The 20,525-nt window shown below is 43.3% G+C and overlaps 1 protein-coding gene across 2 annotated transcripts in view; it reads left to right on the forward strand.

The window, feature by feature from the left end:
* Nucleotides 1-579: 579 nt before the first annotated feature.
* Nucleotides 580-20,525, forward strand: part of SHB (SH2 domain containing adaptor protein B) — an 83,652-nt gene continuing 63,706 nt past the window's right edge. The window contains exons 1-2 of one of the 2 annotated variants that reach the window (XM_040580197.1): nt 580-1,487; nt 16,408-16,525. In XM_040580197.1, coding sequence (XP_040436131.1) covers nt 912-1,487; nt 16,408-16,525 — 694 coding nt within the window. In that variant the 5' untranslated portion in view covers nt 580-911. The remainder of the gene's footprint in view (nt 1,488-16,407; nt 16,526-20,525) is intronic. The other variant, XM_040580198.1, reaches the window with a different exon arrangement.

Here is a 20,525-nt window from a genome sequence, read left to right on the forward strand (position 1 = left end):
AGCATCAGCCCTAGTGAGCCCCTGGGCTTGGTGCCCTTCGACAGGGGCCACCGGGCGCAGTCTCAGACCCCTACCCTGCTGAGGGGAAGGGGGACACACAGGTACCGGCCCCCCGGGGCTGCAGGCGGCCCGGCCGGAGGGCAGAGAGAGTCTCCCGAGCCTCGGGCCGGCCAGGCAAGGCACCGCGCCCGGACCCCCTCACGGCGGCAGCCCCGCGCTCCCGCTCCTTCACGGGCGCAGAGGCCGCGGCGGGTCCCCCCCCCCCCGCTGCAGCGGCGGCCCAGCAGGGCCTGGCACGGCCCGCCGCGTCCGTTCTACCGCCGGGCGAGGAAGAAGAGGCCGTACCGACACTCTCCCGCTCCCCGGAGGTGGTTGCGCCTCCGGCCCCTCCCGGGGATTACCGAGAGACAGCAGCGAGCCCCGGCCCGGGCTCCCCGCCCCCCGTTCCGGCCAGGGCGGGGCGCGCCGCGCAGCCACCGCCCACCGGCACCTGGCCCGGCCCCGCCGCCGCTGCCTGCGCCGGGCGCGGGCGGTGGGCGGGCCCCGGCGGCCAGGCCTGGTGCAGCGCATCCCCCGCCTCCCCGGTACGTGCTGAGGTCAGGCCGCGCCGCGCCGCCAGCGCGGGGGAGCTGCCGCTGCGCTCGCGAGAGCGCCGGAGCCGCAGGGGAGGGCGCGGAGCTACGGCGAGCGCCGGTCTCGGGCCGGGATCCGTCCCGTCCCGTCCCGCTGGCAGGTCGGGAGCCCGAGCGAGGCCCCTCCAGTCGCGGGCTGCGGAGGGGCGGCGTGTGCGCGGGGGTGCCAGCCCGCCCCGCCGCCCTGCTTCTCCATGTGGGCGGCGGCGGCCGGCGCGGCTGAGCTGCGGGGCGCCGTGGGCAGCGCTCGGCGCTGAGGGGCCGCGGCCGGGAGAGACGATGGCCAAATGGCTGAACAAGTACTTCAGCCTCGGCAACAACAAGACCAAGAGTCCCCCGCAGCCGCCGCGGCCCGACTACCGAGAGAAACGCAACGGTGCTGGCGGCGCGCCCCGCCCTGACGGGCCGCCTCACCTCCACCTTCGCCACCACACCTCGCCCAGCTTCCCGCGGCGACGCCTGCGCGACGAGGCCAGCGACCTGCTCCGCGCCTACCGCGCCCAGAAAGACCGGGACTTCGAGGACCCCTACAGCGGGCCCGGCTCGTCCCTGTGCAGGCTGCGTGCCATGTGCCGCCCGGACTACGCCGTGCCCGAGGAGCTGGGCGAGGCGGCCCCCAAGGCTTTCTCCTCGGCGTCGTGCCGCGCCGCGCCCCCCGCCCCCTGCGCGGCCGGCTCCCCGCACCTCTTCCGCAGCCACAGCGAGCGCCGCCCGGCCACGCCGCCCGACGTGAAGTACGTCTCGCCCAAGCACCGGCTCATCAAGGTTGAGGGCGTCGGTGGCAGCGATGGCAAGAAGCTCAACAAGGGCTCTGAGCAGCTGGCAACCTCTGTCCCCGCTGCTGTGAAAGATAAAGTAAGTGTTGTTCTCCCGCCCTCATAGACTAGGTGGTAGGGCAGGGGCAATGTCAGCCCCTGGAAGGGGTTTTGGTGAGGGGACTAGCTCCCCTTGGAATGCATCTGGAGTCACCGCTGCTCTCCACTCTTCTTCACTGGGTGGCCTGACCCTTTTTTATATCTCAGGGCAAGCAGGGCATATGCAAGGCTGGCACATGAAGTGGTGGTGCCCTGTCCTCTGGGCTTTCAAACTCACCTCCTGTTGGGTGACGGGGCAGGTTTGCAGGCGTGCCTAGCTCTGCTCTGGGGCATGGTGCACTGACAGCATCATGACTGGTGTCAAGGCTTTTGGGCTGGCATCCTGCTGCAGAACAGAATGAGGGTCTTTGAGGGGGTCCTTGGGGAACCCTAGAGTCGCTTGAGAAGCCCGGTGCTTGCAACCCAAAGTTGCAGTCTCAGCCCCATTGCATGTGGTCTGGAGCACTCATGTATATAAAATTAAAAACAAAAACCAACCAACCAAACAAAAAAAACCACACACAAAAAAAAACCCACAACAAACCTAATGCCATCCCAAAGGAGACAATTTGTCATGCATTCAGTAATAACTTTTTTTTGCCACCTAGTTCGGTGTCAAAGGTGAAGTAGTTCGAAGTCCTGTGTTAGAACGGCATCACAACTTCCATAACTGTGTTTTCAGCTGGCAGGTACTTGAAGCAAACTCTGTAGCTACTGGCTCAGTTGCAAATGTTTGCCTCTCTCTAACTGGTCATTCTACGCAGATATTAACAAAATAGTGTAGACACAGCACTGGAAAGTGCTGGGGTCAGCAACTTGGGTTACAGCTGGGAAGCTTTGCAGAGAGAAGCAGCATTAATTATTTTGTAAGCACAGCACGTATCCACCTGCCTCTGTTGGTCCTGTGAGTATAGTTTAGGTTTTTCATATATTGGAAATTAGTATTTTTCCACTTTGTATATTGGCATTTATAACTTCAGTGTAAAGTCACATCACAGGAATTCTTAGTATGTACTGAATGTTATCAGTTTAAATGATGTGTATGTACATGTTTAAATATGTAACATGATTGCATTGAGCAGTGACACATTTCCATGACAACTTGATAAATTATATCCTGTCTAGGTGGAATTCCAAATAAATCAGCTTGTGATGGTGATGATACAAGATTAAAAGTCTAGAATTTATTACAGTGTCTGTCATTTTAGGTGTCGTTCCTGACTGGAAACAACTTCTTTTGTGGAAGTGATTGATTAGAATCTCACTATGTTACAGTATATTCAGTGTTCTTTCAATTGCTTGTGTTGATACTATGTATCTGCTCTTAGGCAAATACTTTCCGCACCTTCACACTTCAGAGAAAGTAATTGCTTGGGGCAAAACGCTTCCAAATGCAGCTGCTATTCTTTTCCTTTTTTTTGTTGTGGGCTTTTTTTTTTTTAATTGGGCATGGTTTGTTTTTTTTTTTTTTTTACATTATCTTTCAATTTTCAACCTACTGAAGCCATTTTTTAAGTAGAAACTAAATCTGTTGCTAGGTAACCTGCTACCTTGTGTTGTCATAAATCTGTGTGTTGTTCCCAAGGCCTTGTTGCAGGTTCTAAAATTGTTTTGAATGAGCAGCCTACAACTTTTTTTTAGAAGGTACAGAACACTCATGTCATAGTCACATTCTTTCTGGTTTTGAGTGAGCGCTATATGTGACAATCAGGAAATCTTAACATGTCTGCAACATAAAGTTATCTCTGCACCTCAAAAGGTAAGTGTGCCTGCCCTCACCTACAACAGAGTTTGATTTTGAGGAGCTACATAGCTTGTCTTTTGTTCAATTGTGTTATTTCTTCTCAGAAATGCAAATTATCTCTTATTTCACAGCCCTGAAAGGTAAAGCCTGACAGGTGAACATGGTAAGCAGTGGTCGTAGTGGGCAGGCAGGGAACTTCTCCTCTCCTGTCGTTATTCACTGAGGAGAAAAAATGAGGAATTTGGTTAACTCTGTGTGTCTAGTTTAGTGGCAAGTAAACAAGTGGAAATAAACTTCTGTAAGAAGGATATAGTAGAGGGGATGGTATCAAAAAACCGAGAGATCTGACATTGAGAATTGTTGATCGTAATGCTAAAAACATTGGGGTCGGGGGGCGGACAGAATCTGTGAGTAGCATAGCTTAAGCTAGCAAGTACCTCAGGAATGAAAAAAGATTTAGTTTGCCATATAGGTCTGTCATTGTCCAAAAACGTTAGTGTTTAATGATCCAATAGTGTTGGCTAAATGCTTGTGTTCCATTCCAGCACCTGTGGGTTTTTTCTTTTTCATATACCAAGATAGACTGCTGTTTTCCTTTGTGTTAACTGAGAAGTATGGTTTTCCACAAATTCAATGAGCAATTTTATAACCTTTGTGACTGGTCATCAGTAAAGAGTTGGCTGAAGAGGTCAGTTGCGTGTTGAGCTTGAAAGACTTACTAGAATGGAAAAGAAGGTGTTTGTTTCGTGTGGTTACTTTTAAAGGACAAGTGGCGAAATATGAATAACAACAGACTGATTAGTCAAAATTCTCAGGGAAAAAAAAATGGCAGACTAGCTGATGCAGAGAGTAAAGGAGATGGAGATTAAAAGCAATGGCAGGCATGATTGTATTCTGCAAGATTCTAGGCATAGATTGTAAAAGTAACCACAAGATGTAATGTACCTGGGTTTCAGGAAGCTTTGATGTCTGAAGGTAGAAGTACCACCTAAAGCTGAAGCAGACAAACCCAAATTGCCATGTACCCTCAACAGTGAGGTGACTAACCTCTACAATGGAGAGAGTCATCATTGTCAGATGTCTTTGAATTCAAATTGGTGGGTGGGTTTTTTTATTTAAGTAGTACAATCAGGCAGGTTTTAGGGCTTTAACAGTGATACTTATCTTCAAACAAGGGAGAGTTGGCTGTGTTTTAATTCATGGCAGAAGCACCTCAGTACCTCTAGTATGGAGGATAAGAGGTTACTGGCTTCCACCTTTAGTGCTTGCCTGTGGGATGTTAACTGCTTAGCTTTCCTGTGGCAAACGAATGAGTGTAGGCAAGCCAGAACAACGTAAGAAATTACTGGCTTCCATTTTTAATGCTGGCCTGGGAGATGTTAACTTCTTAGCTCTCCTGTGGTGAATGAGTGTAGGCAAACTGGAACAACATGTGGCTGTATGCCAGAGCAACCTGGCAGCTACTGTACTTGTGTGAGAATAAATGTGAGATTTGGCTTAACGTCAACACAACTGACAAACCACTTGGTGAACTGGGGATCTGAAAGAATGAGTTGAAGTCTTTCTGAGCGACTTCTATCTGGCATTGTGTAATATGTGTATATCCATGAAAGCAGTAATAGCTGAGGGGAAAATGGCTGTGTGAAAAGATACGTTGTACATTTTCTCACCTATTACAGTTTTTTGAACCTAAACAGTTCTCTGCCTGGCCCTGAAGCTGAAGAACCTGGAATGCTATTCCAAGATCAGCTGCAGCATATACTCCATTGCAGAAAGTTTTTAGGATTTAGAAGCTGGGATTGTAGCATACTTGTCCTTTAAAATATGATAATTTCATAATAAGCAGCATTTTGAACTCCCTTTGTGCAGTGGAGGCAGAACTGTGGCAGCAGTTCTGGATGTTGAATGCCAAAGACACTGCAAGTTGCTAGATCCATTTCCACAGGACAGGACATAATCTGATGCTGTAGAAGGTAGCTCAGTTCTATATATGCAGAGCTGATCCAGTGCAAAAGCATGTAAATTTTGTGTGGCAGTGGCAATCAGGCAGGAAATTGTTCAGGGCAGTGTAGTTGCTGACTTAATTTACAAAGGACTGAAAACAATATCTATGTGTGAATTCTGCACTTATATAAGGAAAAAAATATCCTCCTTGTTTCCATGGGATCCACCACAGAAGCGTGTGGTACAGAAATCTGGCTGCTAGCTAAGCACGAAGATTAAAGCTGTTTGCCTTGCAAGCTTTACCCCCCCATTATGTAAGAAACAAGTACCTTTCTGACATTGCAATAGACTGGAAATGCTGTTTGAACTTCTAAGGTCTTGCATAAAAGTGCTTAGGCTCTATGCAACATTATAAGTATCTGTATATAGTTAAAATCTATTAGCAAGGGCTACACAGCTGGGCGTCTCTGAACTGGCGGAAGGGTGCACCTCTTTCTCTCCTCTCTTCAGCTTTCTGGTGCAGAAAGAGGAGCCATGTGGCCCTACTGCCATTCAGCAGGTTGGTGCTTAATCTTTGATAATCAGATGGGCTGCAGGGATGCCTGTGGAAGGATGTCACTGCATGCAGTAGTCTTCCAGGTCCTAGCATTAGCATGCCCATTAAAAGCTTGCTTTGTACATTTCTTAGTTGATTTACCTGTTACTTCTTTTGCTTAAGTTCACCACTTAATTTTTCTGTTGATTGCTATAAGGATATATCCTCATATATGCATAGGAGGATATCTGTACTCAAAAAAGCCAGATGTGGGAGAAATTGGAAGTATTCCATTGCTTTTACATGTCTTTACTTATTCAGTAGTGATGAGTTTGACCTGATTCCAGTCGCTGACAACTTCATGGAGACAGAAGAAAAAGCTGCATAAGCTGCATGCTGTAGATGCAATTCATGCTCTTGCAATATCGGTAGATTGCTATTTCGCATATGAAGACCATGGAGCATTCCTTGTAAAAGTGAAATTTGCATCTGTAAACAGATTAGCTTACCAGAAGTATTAGAGGAACAAATAAAGCAGTAGTGAGATATGTCCCTATGATTACACTTTCTTTTGTCACTGTGTTTTTATGTTCAGCCAGCAATACTAATTAAAGCCTTCAGTCTGATAAAGCTAATGAATGGAGGAGACAAGGCCGAGGTTTATTGTTTTAACTGAAAAGGTAGTAACAACCTGCATATGGCTAAATGTTAGATAAAGCTCAATTAGATAGTGAAAGAAAAAAAATCAACCTAAAAATGAATGCAGTGTTGGAGTTTGCATGGGTGGCAAAAGAAGGCAGGTGAAAAGAGTCAAAATACCAACAGCAGATGTATTGCCTTGCAGGTGCTGACTTCAAATACAAGTGAAAACTGCATGGTGGATACCACGTATTGCCTGTAGGAGGATTTTTGTAAATTATTGAGCTGAGTCCAGAGCAGTCTATTAGTGCAGCACTTGGATGTGTTCCATCTTTATGGGAACTGTAATATCTGTGAATGGAATCCAAATGCCCACTTAATCACATCCTCTGGTCTACACATCTGTCTGATCTCAAACCGATGCTTTAGTCTACCAGTTTTATTTAAGTAAATTTAGTTTTTCTTGTTACATATATTGAAATTATTTATGAAATTCTGAAATTTATGTTATATGTATGTATATATACATAACGTATATACATACGTAATATATACATTTATATAACAATATATACAAACATATTAAAAATATGATAAAAATATAAAATATACTTTAAAAGTTATGTTGCTGAGAAAGAGGTTGTGGGCCTTCATTCTTTGGAGACTTTCAAAACTTGTGTGGGCCAGACACTGAACCACCTGGTCTAGCTTTCGTATCACACGTGCTTTGAGTAAAAGAGTGGTTTAATTGCCTTCAGTGATCTCACAGAATCTAAGTCTTAATGTTATTCTGTTGCTCAAAAACTGCCCTGGAGCCTGAGCGTTGCCAACAGACTTGGGTTAGTGTCGAGAATTTCGGCAAGGACAGTAGTGCAGGATCTAAGACACAGCTCAGACAATCTGGAGTGCTTTTCCTAGTTCTGCAGATGAACCTGTGCAGTTAAGTGCATGTGGTGTTAGTCTGACAATAGTCTCTCAAGCATACAAGCATACCATCTGAAAAAGCATGAAGAAATGAATAGGGCTTTGTTCAGATCAAGTGCATGTGTATACAGTTGGGTGTGGCTGGGTGAGTCCATGGGAGAGAGTGATATTCTGAGGATACTAAAGCAGGGCTGAATATCGATGTGGATCAGCAAGAAGGAATGAATTGTGCTTTCTTATGTAGATTGTCTGCTGAATTTTCACATGGGTGTGCGCAAGAGCTGGATTACTCAAGTTTATATGTGAATACAGAAGTACTGAGACACTAAACATAACTAAAACAACATTAAACAATTATTTTTCAACACCATTATGGGCCACCATAAATCCAGCTTCCTTACTACTGCATTATAGTACAGATTATGTCTGCATCCTTTCCTTCAAAACTGTTCAGATAAGGAAAGAAGTCTGTATTACAGAGCTTTTTACACACCCAACTTAAAGTGAACTTGCAAGCAAACTATTAGCATTAGGACTGTGCTAATGTAATGTATATACGGAAGTGATACACTCTATAGACAGAATAAAGTTATGCAGTTTATTGTGATTTAAAGGGTATTTTAACTCTAAGTGAGATATTAGGCACAGTAAGAACGTAAATTGGAACTTCTGTAAATGGCTTTTAACCTGATTAATGAAGAGAATGGACCTAGAAAGGGAAAAGGTGAATCTGTGTTTTTATTTTTAACCATCAAGTTCACTAGTAAACTTATGGTTTGCAATCTTATCTTGCGGTAGCCAGTTTGCCATTATATTCGCTTGGATTACTGAAGAAATGCCTATTCTGTATTTTTTTTATAAGCTTCTTTGCTCCCCAAGCTCACGGACACTGTTTGGTATGGAAGAGATACTTGTGTCTCTGAGCACTTTTGTGTATATCCTTGCCTACCAGTGGCTGGTTATAGCATCTGATTTTCAGACGTTCCTGCAGAGTGCTGCTCTGTGGCAAGGAGTATGGTTTGACTTTTCATTCCTTTGCTGCCTGATGTTAATGTGATTGTATCTTTGACTAACAGTATGCTAGGCACTGTGGTGGAGAAAGTAATATGAAAGACACCTGGCAGTTGGAACAGCATATGGTGAAATCTGATGATAGATAGGAAAGGGACTGTGGTGGAGATCTTCCTGGATATGTCATTGTTTCTGTAAATGGTAATGTAAAACAGTCCATTGACAAGGAAACAGACATAAGGTGTGGTTTTGAAGTAGTTTTGCATTGTGCATGAAGTGAAAAAATGGTTTTACAAAACATAATCTGCTAATGGCAGTGCATAGGATACAAACATTTTTTTGTTGGACTTTTTTTTTTTTTTTTTAACCTGGTTTTCTGAAGGAAAAAATACCTATTAACTGCTCTGTCCTTCCTTCCATAAATCTTGGATGTATTGGCAGGTGCTGGAAGGTGTACTTTCAAATTTAAAATAGTTGAGTGAATGGGTCAGGGAAGGGCCCTTTCCTTACTGAGAGGAAAGCAGGTTGAGCTCTGTTTTTAAACTTTCAGCAGCACTGTCTGGGTGACCTGCATTGCCCTATGTGAAGGAGGGACACACCTGGAATAGCTGGGAACTGCAATTACTGCATGGGGTATCAAGGACATAGAGGAGAGAAATGGAGAGCCAAGAAGAATTGTTTATATATGGGCTTGTTAGCAGTGGGGTCTATCACTGTGGTGTGTGGACTGGTAGAAACTGCAAAGAGCAATTTACCTTCTCTGAAAACCAAGCCTTGTGTATGGGGGAGTGGCTCTTGAAACCCTGTTATAAAATACTGGCTTTTTTATTATTTTGCCCCAACACTGCTACCAGTCCACATCTGTGTCAGAAATTTAGGAGCTCCCTTTCCCAGTTTGTGCTTCAGTTAAATTTTTAGACAAGGAATCTGTTCCTCTCTGGAAATCAAAGCTATGAATGAGGACTATGATTTCTCCCAGGGGCAGAGCTGATACAGGTCTTTCCAACACTCAGATTTAGGAGTAGAAGGCTTTATACACAGCTCCACCTATAGAGTTAGTCCTCTAGAATCATGACGTAAATTATGGCTCATTAGCAGATATTAAAAATCCTTCTTTTACTCTTCCTGATCCCTCTGCTGATCCTCTTGGGAATTAAGACATGTACAGATCACTGTATTTGAAGGTTTTCCAAGGCTGTGAACTCAATTTTGAAAAAAAAGTAGTACTGAGGTTGTGGGGATGATTACCCAAGAAGTTTTTTGATTCAGTGCTTCATAGAAGAAAGCATAAGTGCAAATCTTTATTCATTTAGAACACAAATTCAGACCAACTCCGCAGTCCTTCTGAACGCAGGCTGAGCTTTGTCCAGGCTTCATAATCATAGACCTGTCTGATGCTTAGTGTTTGAGCATTAAATGAAAATACTATTTTTAATGAAATATCTGCCTAGGGCATGTTTGTGTTGTGACACCTGGAAATCACTCATGGACAAGGAGAGAAATTTGGTATTTGTCAAAAGTTGTAAAAAATCAAAACAAAACAAAAACCACTTGTTATAGAGTGACTTATACTGTAGCTAGTGACTGGTATTTTGTGACTATAAATTCTCAGAAAGCATAAGGAATTTTCACTATATTGTGTTAATCTGTTGACCTTGGTGTTCTCTGACACAAATTCAGTTTTTAAGTGCTAGTCTTCTGTGTCTCTGCTGACAGTCACATGTTCTTATCATGGACTTAATTGCTGGGCCCAAAAGCCAACAGAGGAATATACAGTCTGCTTGTTTTTTTCTAACTTAAGTATGTATTATTAATATATTTATAATATATAATAGTTAATAACAAATCTCCCCCTAAAGAAGTCTTGCATAATAAGTATCCCAAAGGTTTGGCTAGCAGGAGAGGCCTTTTGGTTTTTTTGCTTCATATTAGTTATAGTTCCTCTTATGTTCTTCCAGAATAGTGTGTCCTTACTCACCATAGCCACTAAATCAGTCAGATAACAAATGGTTCTGTGCTGAAGTTGCTATTTCAAGGATGGATCTTTTGTATTTCCTTTCATTTCAAAGAAGGGTTATCCCTAAAGACTCAGTTTATTTCAGTGTTGTAAGTTCTCATTATTTCTTTCTTGTTTGCTCTCTTTAAAATGTGTTTTTTAGTCAGTGATATCTGCAAAATTATGCATTTAGGTATATTCTTTGTTTTCTTCATATGGCTGCATATGCAAAACACGTTTTTGCATATGCAAATACATTTAAACTTGTATTTAGTATCATTTAAGACCTACATATATTACTACATTTCTAAGACTGCAGAAGGACAAAGACTGTGCATCAATAGTGAAGCTTGCACACTAGTTAATGTGTATTAGAAGAGTAAACCAGAATCTCAGCTTGTATTTAATTTTTGGAGGGGAGTGATCGTTGTTTTTTGATATTGTATCTGCTAACTGACATTTTAGCTAGAGCTATGGTTTTGAATTTGTCAACCTGGCTGGTAACTGAGCCATACTCCTTTTCTTTTGCTTTTAAACTTTAGCAGACAACCTGCTAGGGAGAACTGTGAGTGTTCCCTAAATCCTTCTTGATCTCTCTGATTGTGGAACCTCAAATAGAAGTTTCGCTTACATTTGATCAGTACACTTCTATTTATGTTTTGGAGTTTCTTTTACTTGAAGTTACTTATGCCTCAAGATACTATTATTTGATCTACATGAGAGAAAATAGTATCATATGCCTATCGGGTGCCATAGGATGGGCTTGTGTAGAACGGGATTCAGTATTTGTAGGAGCTCACAGTCCACTCTGATAATCTTGCATTCTGTTAAGAGATAAGCCACAGGTCTTTAACAATAGCTCTGACAAATGCAGGCAATTGAGACTTGACTTTGGAATCTGAATGGCTGTCTGAGGCCTTCTGGGGATTCCCTGATAGCTATGATTCATTTTGACAGGAAGAACAAAGTGAAAGGTGGCTGGATTTGGCAGAAAGGAGAGGCAAAGTAACTCTGTCCTGCTCCGAAGGTCAGACCCTGTGTGTAAATGCCCTTTCTAGCCTGCAGCTGCACAACCTCAGCACGTTGCCACTCCTCTGATTGTGTCTAAGGCAGACATGGCTGGTAGAGCATTAGATACAGTGTTGCCTGGTGAATTGAGACTTCAGGGGGGGATGCACTGGTAGACAATGGATGGCATCCATTCCCTTCTCTTTCCTGTCCTCTGTTTGTCAGTCACTAACATGAAAGACCAATTTGGAGGCCAGTTGAACAAGTTTAGCCATTTGTCTTGGGAAGTGTACTTAACCCAAGATATGGGAGGGGCACTGCATGCAGGCCCTAACCTACCATCTTCTGTGCTTGCCTTGGCCTCTGGGCCACAGAAGACAAAGGGTTGAGAGAGACCAGTTTGCTGGACAGTGTCTGAAAGGTGGTTGCTGGGAGAAAAAACCACAACACAGACATGCCTGTCTGGCACCAAAGAGCCCTGCTAAACACGGAGGCGCTTTGATTACCACACAGAAGGCCTATTCCTGCATGCCCATGGGGGAGAGGTGACAGCATGGTACTCTTACATCAGATCTTTCCCACGTGTCATGGAGGTGATTAAGATCATGATCTAAAGAGCCCCACTGCACATGCAAGGGATGTATCTGGGATACTCATAGGCTTGTGAGCAGAACTTGCGTGTAACATTGGCAAGCTTATGCTTTGGGACAATGGCATGAGGGGGTATGAGGACAATGTATTCATACCATCTGGCATGAAGCAAATCTTTTGTTTATTATGTGTGTACCATGACTAGAAAACTCCTGTACTCAGAACCTTGTAATTCATCAAAAGACTTTCTGTATTTTGTCTCACCTACTGCATATAGGCTTGGAAGATGACCTTGCTAATGTAAAAGTAATTTCTGGGGAGATAACACAAAGAGTTGCAGAGTAGAAATGCTTTTTCTGGCTGAGATCTCCAAGAACAGGAAAAATAATCTTCTATACTGGGATTGTGAAAAGAAGTTTAGACATTTACAGTAGGTATGCTGTAATAGAACTAACAGGCATACTCATTTGAGGTTTTTCAAGCCTTTTTGAATGAAGGCTTCTTTTTGAAGGCTTATTTTTGAAAGAAGTAGAAAACCTTGAGACTTCCTAGAAGTGAGGAACTTACAGCTGTTAGCAAGTATAGAAGAAATAAAATGTTGGCACTGGCCAGCCCCTATAGCTAGGCTGACAATCAATAAATTTTAATATATACGGAAACAGTAACAGTCACATGGGGAGCTGTAAAGCTTCTTTTAATAAGGAAATACAGGAAGTTGAATTAGACTTCTCTTTCTGCCTCCTGAGTGCTGAAAAGTAGGGTTGGGACTCGTTGGGGGGCCTTTGTTTGGGTTTTGTTGGTTTGTTTTGGCTGGGGTTTTTTGGGGGTGGTTATTTGGGGGAGCAGGTTTGTCCAATCTGACAAATTTGATAGGTGACCTGATTAAAAACATAGTTATGGCAAGCTGTATAGAGTCTCATAGTACTTGTGACACTATTACTTGTCTGAAGGGGAGGAATTTACACCCACTGTCCAAGCTAGGGGAGATTTTCAGGGAGTACTGTAGTGGATGTGTTTCCAGCCTCAGTATGACCTGTTACAGATTTACAGATAGCAAAATGTAATAATAGTAATAATACAGTAATGAATTAATGTGGGGTTTGGCCATTTTAGATTATTTTTTTTTAATTTCCATGTTAGCAAGCAGCTTTTGCTTTGTTAGACCTCTGAATAACAAGTTAGTTGCTTTAGTCTTTCTGTTCATGTTCAGTACAGTAAGGTCTTGAATATGTTACTATTATGATTAAAGCTAACCAGTATTAATTTTTGTCATGTAACAGCTTTTTGTATGTATAAATTTCCTCATAGTGTATTTTTTGCAAATAAAGAAGAAATATCTAATAACTGTTACTGCTGTTTTATGGTTTAGTATGGTTACACTAAGAATTGGCACATATTATTTGTCAACGTTTGTAATAGGAGAGCAGCACAGAGCCCATACTACCATCCAGCAGCTTTAGACAGGATTTCATCAGAAGGCTAAATGGATGGCATGTCAACTATAGCACTTCTGGAGATAAACTTGTCCTTTTGACTAGGAGAAATTACTGCTGAATAAGTGGTTGCATTTTAAGTGGGTGCAGCTGCTGTCACTTGCCTTGCTGCTTGTGCATATATCATGAGTGAGGGGACTGCTTTTCCATTGGATTAACTGTTTTTTGCAATAATATGGCAGTAATTTCAGATACTAAGTGAGAGAAAAAATTGTTTTTTCCTCCCTCTTATTATTCATGTCCTTCTGGTGGTTTCCGGTCAAACAGAAAATTTTGATTGCTTCAAACTTTGAGTGGAGGAAAACATGATAAATGTATATGATAAATTTATAATTGAAACATCAATCTCAGATACTTTGGTATCCCACCTGCTAACCTATGACTATAAGACGGCTAAATCTTGCTCTGACACGTCTGTGTTTTCGGTGATAACAAATATATCTTCTAAGATGTCCTTTCTTAGGGATGTGCTTATGACTGTTGCAAGCTTACGCCAAGGAATGTGGTGGTGGCTTTCTGGTTAACTAGTTTGTTTTGTTTTGGGGTTTTTTTGGTAAGCAAAATACAAATCTGTATAAAATTCAGTGTGGTAGTGTTGCAGGGCCTGAGCAGTGACTCTGAAGTGTGTTGGATGTTTTATACTCTAATCTTAAAGATCTCTGCCTTTTTCTAATACAGTGTTACTCTGTGGCATTTGTGCAGGTGTTTAATCTGGAAATGAAAGAATCATAGAATGGTTTGAATTTAAAGGACCTTAAAGATCATCTGTTTCCAACCCCCTGCCATGGGCAGGAACAGCTTCCACTAGACCAGGTTGCTCAAAGCCACACGCAGCCTGGCCTCCAACACTCCCAGGGATGGGGCACCCACAACTTCACCGGGCAACCTGTGTCTCAACACCCTCACAGTAAAGAATTTCTCCCTAATATCTAATCTAAATCTACCCTCTTTCAGTGTAAAGCCATTACCCTTTGTCCTATTGTTATATGCCCTTGTAAAAGTCCCTCTCCAGCTTTCTTGTGGACCCCCTTTAGGTACTGGGGGTACTGCTACAAGGTCTCCCTGGAGCCTTCCCTTCTCCAGGCTGAACAACTCCTGTCTTCACAGGAGAGGTGCTGCAGCCCTCTGATCACCTCTGTGGCCCTCCTCTGGACTTGCTCCAATGGGTCCGTGTCCTTCTCATGTTGGGGCCTCCAGAGCTGAACGCAGTACTCCAGGTGGGGTCTTAGGAGAGCCGAGTAGAGGGGACAGAATCACCTCCTTCAACCTGCTGGTCATACTTGGTTTTATATAGCCCAGGATATGGCTGGCTTCTGGGCTGCAAGCATTTGTTGTCGCACCATGCTGAGCTTTTCTCCACCAGCGCCCCCGAGCCTTTCTTCCCAGGGCTGCTTTCAATCCATTCTCCACCCGGCCTGTACTGATACCGGGGGTTACCCTGATACAGGTGCAGGACCTTGCACTTGGCCTTGTTGAAGAACTTTGTGGGGTTTGCATGGGCTCGCCTCTCAAGCCTATCAACATCCCTCTGGATGATATCCCTTCCCTCCAGTGTGTCAACTGCACCACTCAGCTTGGTGTTGTCAGCAGACTTGCTGAAGGTGCACTCAATCCCACTGTCCATGTCATTGACAAAGACATTGAACAGCACAAGTCCCAGTATGGACCCCTGAAGAATGCCGCTCATCCTTGTGTGTCCTGTTTTTTGCTCTGTCTGGTGGGGTATTCTGACAGCAGGAGACAGAAGCAGGTGCAGATGCAGTCTAATAGCTGACAACATACTCCTGGCTCTTTGTTGAAAAGATTGAAGCTGTTGGAATAGCAGTCTGCTGTCAGTCGTACTGGTGCTGGTCTTAAAAATGTAAATAACTGGTGGGACAGAGTCTTGATTGAAAAATCTCCCTTAAAGGAATAGGCCTTCAGGGCAGAACCCTTTAGGCTTGCCCTGCTTTGAGTGAGGGGTCGGACAGGGTGATCTCCTGCGGTCCTTTCCCCCCTGATTTATTTTATTTTCCTGTGGAGATTCTGCTGCTGGTGCCTACCTCTTCTTTCTCTACTTCAGGTTCTTTTGCCTGTCCTACATCACATCTGTGCTCTGCAGTAATTATCCTGTGAGGACTTTTTCCTTTGCCCTGGTCCCCTTGTCAGCTTCTAGAAACCAGGATTAACTCTACTGCTTCAATAACAGGGAGAAATTATTCCTGTTATTTTAATGAGCTGATTAAAAAGCCTATATAAGCAACAGGGTTTACACAGCATAGAATGATTTTGCCAGGATCCAGGAAATGTGGTAACGTAGGGTAAGAAGAGACGTTTTATAACTTTCAGGTATTTGTGATCTCATGATGGATGAAGGAAACTTGCTCTTCTGACAGATAATTTCTTTTTGCTCCCTTTTGTCTTGGTTCACAAAATACAGGGCAAATATAATCTCTCTTCAAGAGAAAGAATGGCACAAATGGGTCAAGGAACTAAGTTTAAACAAGAAACTTGTTTTGTTTCTTGTTTCTTTTCAACTCGGAACTAAAATTGCAAAGCTGCTTATTGATGCAGTGAAGAGTAGCCTTCGAGTATTTCTTTGAAAAAAATATAATACTTTCAGTTATGGCTGATACACCTAAAAAGCAGAGGCACTGAAGTAAGTGTAAGCGAAAGTGTGCTTTTTTTTTGCTGAATATTAGCAAACTTCTCTGATAAGAATTGCAATGGATTGCATGTGCTGACTGATTGGATCTTTCTAATTTGTCCATCCCAATTATCGTGTATCTTGTGCTAGTCAGAAATCTTTTCACTTAGAGTCTGCCTTTTTGAGGTTTCTGGTATGATCAGGAGCACGCTTCTGTTTCAGCAACATTTACTAACTGGTTTGTGGCAATTGTGTATTTGTCCTCTGAACTCAAACTGCACTGTGAAGATGGCATAGGATGCAGCTGTGTGAAACTGTTTTGGGGTTTTTTTAGCTGATAAGTTGTTACTACCTTCTGGTTTGCACATCAGACTAGAAATTCTAGTAACAGTTACTTTCCTGTCTTTCAGGTATTAATAGCTGATGACTACTCAGATCCATTTGATGCCAAAAGTGAATTGAACAGAATGGGAAAAGGGGAGAACACTGGCTATATGGAACCATATGAAGCTCAGAGAATAATGACTGGTAAGAAAAGACAGGTACACATGTGAGCTTTCATTGCATAGCAGTTCACATGGATATTACAGCAGCTATGAAAGAAAAATGTCCTTTGGCATGCAAAACCATGTTTCTGAAGATGCTTAGGTAGTCAACAGTAAATGCTGTGGAGAATTTTCATGTGCCTGCACATGCCTTGATATCTAAAAATGCTGCTCTGGACCTCGCTATTGAATATAGATTGTATGGTCATGTGGGTGAAAATGTGAGCAGTGGGTGTTGGAGTGTGTATTGCTCAGCTTGGCAATGTCAAGGCTGTCGTCTACGTAAGTAGAATGGATGGCCAAAGCATGACATCGTGTTAGTTCACTGAACAACAGTTGATCAATTTACTTATGGCCTTTTTACCTCAATCAGATTCAGACTTCTTGGTCTTCCCTCTGCTGGAGAAGGGCTGCAAAGCTACATCTTTGTGTAGCTTCCTTCCTTCCTTTCTTCCTTCCTCATTTCTTACGGTTTTTGTACCAATGGTCAAAATGAGATACTTCAGGATGTCCATGAGCCTTTAACTGCTGTTCTTGGTAGTGTCTGTCATTTTCTGTCATGCAGGGAGGTGGTTAACAGTGGCATTGTTGTAGGAGTTTGGACTGTTTGAAACCCTTGTCCTGACACTATGCGACTGTATTGTCCATGTCGTTTCATCATATTATCTGCTTTCATTTACTACTTGTTGGCTGTGCAGTCTGTAAACTTTCCTGGGGCATGGGGCCATATGTTTTTAATTCATGATGGTTTGACTCAGTCAACACACATCTTTGTGCAGATCAGTTGTGTATTTCTTGGATTTGTACAGCAGGTCCTCTTTTTCTCATTATGAGGTAAAAGTCACTCTTGTGCCCAGTTAAGCTGATTGTATGCTTTCCTTTTCTATTGGCAGCTCCTGTTTTGGGCCCTCAGGAAAGATTAATCAGTGGGGGAAGATGAGGCTGTTGGATGCAAAGATCCTTTTTTCATGCAAGTGTTCCTATTTTTCTTTTCTTAAATAGCATTTCTGAAGAGAGACACAGGAAATGACATGTAGACTACATTGTTTGGAAGTTTTCAGTATCTTGTAGGGGGGGCTGGAAGCTTTTATTTCTCATTGGTGTAAATCTATTCCTTCTAGTTGAGTAATTTCTCAGAAAAACAAATTAGTCCCAGTATGTTCTTACTCTTTATACATCAGTGATGAGAGTTTCTAATTTTAACTATTAAGTTAACAGTGCTTTGATTTCTTTCTGTGTTTAGAACAGTAGCTTATTCTATGTCCTTTTCCAGATTAGCCATAATAAATGAGATCATTTAGTGTTCAATATGGGATGGCTTAGCTAAAGTAAGAGACAGTGAATTTGTGTACCCTTGCAACTGCAAGACACCCTTTTGACAAACTGGTGTTTGGTGCAGCTGATAAGCTGTTAGAACAACATACAGAGCAGACATAAAGCAAATATGAGGAGCTTTCAAAGATGCTAAAGGCACTTTTGGAAATGAGGTTTAATTGGGTGTAACGATATAGCAATTTTTCTGACTATGCATTTGATTGAGCCAATAGAATATGTTTGATGACTCCCTGAAGATATTTATTGTTTTGAGATGGGGATATTTGGTTTCCAGTCATCTTATCCTGATGCCGGTAGAAACTGAGAAGGTCTTCCCATAACCTTCAGTGAGGTCAGATTATATTCCACTATGTTCAAGCATGTGGTTTTATGTTTGAGTTTTTTATTGCACAAATGTTGCTTTTGCATTTTAATTGGCAGATGAAAATCCAAAGGCATCTTTTTGGAGAGTTTTTAAAGATTCAGTTTATGTCACCCAAGTGACATATTTCTATTATGTACCTAATACTATTTAGAAGACTTTTAGACTGCAGATTTGTTGGCCTCAAAAAGTTTACTGCTTTGTTTGTTTGTTTTAGCTGTGCTGTTTGATGAACAGAATCACAGAATGGTCAGGGTTAGAAGAGACCTCTAGAGATCTAGTCCAACACCCACCTAACGCAGGTTCACCGAGAACAGGTTGCACAGAGTCAAGTCCACACAGGTTTTGAATGTCTCCAGAGAAGGAGGCTTTGCAACCCTTCTGGGCAGCTTGTTCCAATGCTCTGTCACCCTTGAGGTAAAGAAGTTCATGCTCGTATTTAGAAGGAACTTTCTGTGTTGCATTTTGTGCCCGTTGCCCCTTGTCCTGTCGCTGGGCACCACTGAAAAGAGCCTGGCCCCATCCTCTTGACAATCACCCTTAAGATATATGTAGCTATTGATAAGATCCCCTCTTGATCTTCTCTTCTCCAGGCTAAACAGGCCCAGCTCTCTCACCCTTTTCTCATTAGGGAGATGCTTCAGTCCCCTCATCATCTTCACAGCCCTCTGCTGGACCCTCCCCAGTAGTTCCCTGTCTCTCTTGAACTGGGGAGCCCAGAACTGGACACAGCACTCCAGATGCACCACACCAGGGCAGAGTAGAGGGGGAGAATAACCTCCGTTGACCTGCTGCCCACACTGTAATGCACTCCAGGATCCCATTGGCCTTCCTGACCACAAGGGCACGCTGCTGGCCCATGGGCAACTTGCTGTCCACCAGGACTCGCAGGTCCTTCTCTGCAGAGCTGCCTTCCAGGTCAGCCCCCAGCCTGTGCTGGTGCATGGGGTTTTTCCTCTTTAGGTGCAGGACCTTACACTTGCCTTTGTTGAACTTCATTAGGTTCCACCCTGGCCTGTCCAGGTCTCACTGAATGGCAGTGCAGACTTCTGGCACATCAGCCACTCCTTCTAGTTTTGTATCATCAGCAAACTTGTTGAGGGTACACTCTGTCCCTTCATCCAGTTCATTGATGAGTAAGTTGAACAAGACTGGACCGAGTACTGACCCCTGAGGAATACCACCAGCTACAGGCCTCCAGCTAGATTCTACATTGTTGATCACAACCCTCTGAGCTCTGCTATTCAGTCAGTTCTCAACCCACCTCACTCTCTGCTCATCTAGTCCACAGTTCCTGAGTTTATGTATGAGGATGTTACGGGAGACTGTGTCAAAAATAATGTTATATGGCTATCTGTTTAGTCTAACTAATCTGGTGAAGTTGTCCTGACTGTATTTAGCACAGGTTAATCAGAGAGAGGGGGAATCTGCATAGTCCAGCAGAATGCACTTCAGGAGAGACAGAAAACAAACAGCTTTTTATTATTTACTCCTTGTTTACCCTAACTCTTGATCAACTGTGGAAACCAGGTGGAAAGTGGAAGGGTTAGTTTGAAATAGGAGTCTAAACTTTCTGTGCTTGCTGCATGCTCCTTGACATAGTAGAAGATGAGGCAAAAGCAAATGTCCATATAATATAATTTGAGAAGGTAAGCATACACCTGAATAGAAATTTATGATACCTGAAATAACTAATACATTCATCCAAAACTTACTATTCCTCCCTGAAAGCTCTGTGGGCTCACAGTTGTGATGCAGTTGGTTCTCAGCTGATGTTTAATTAAAAAAACAACCAAACAAAAAACCTTGAAGCTGATGATTTCAATAAATTATTGACTAGTCTATCTGATTCCATGCTGTCTGTAGTTAGAATTGGGTTTAATCAGGCTTGGAAGTTTCTCCTGCTGATAGTGTCTCCAAAAAATACTGTCTTCCCAGATTTGTGGTTATGTTGAGTGAAGGAAAACAACATTTATGCCAATGTTTGGATAGGCTTTTTGAGGAAAGGCTTCAGCTGAGGCTAGGGTAGAGCATGTTGAGAAGAAATGCATGTTTATAAATTGTTATCCCCTGACAGCCAAACATATCTGCTGACCTGTGCTCATATTCGTAAGTGTCTCTCCTGGGTTCAGGAAATCCATGGCAGAGGTTCAGAGAAAATCCCTGGGAATACAGTTTCCGGTGTGCTGTAACTCACAGCTTGGCTGGCTGTAACTCACAGCCACAGGAACAGTGTTGCATATTTGCCTCATCCCCAACTTGTTCGGGGATTGGATGTCCTAGTGTA

Source organism: Falco naumanni, chromosome Z (genome assembly GCF_017639655.2).
Source record: "Falco naumanni isolate bFalNau1 chromosome Z, bFalNau1.pat, whole genome shotgun sequence".
In the NCBI taxonomy this organism is placed as follows: Eukaryota; Metazoa; Chordata; class Aves; order Falconiformes; family Falconidae; genus Falco; species Falco naumanni.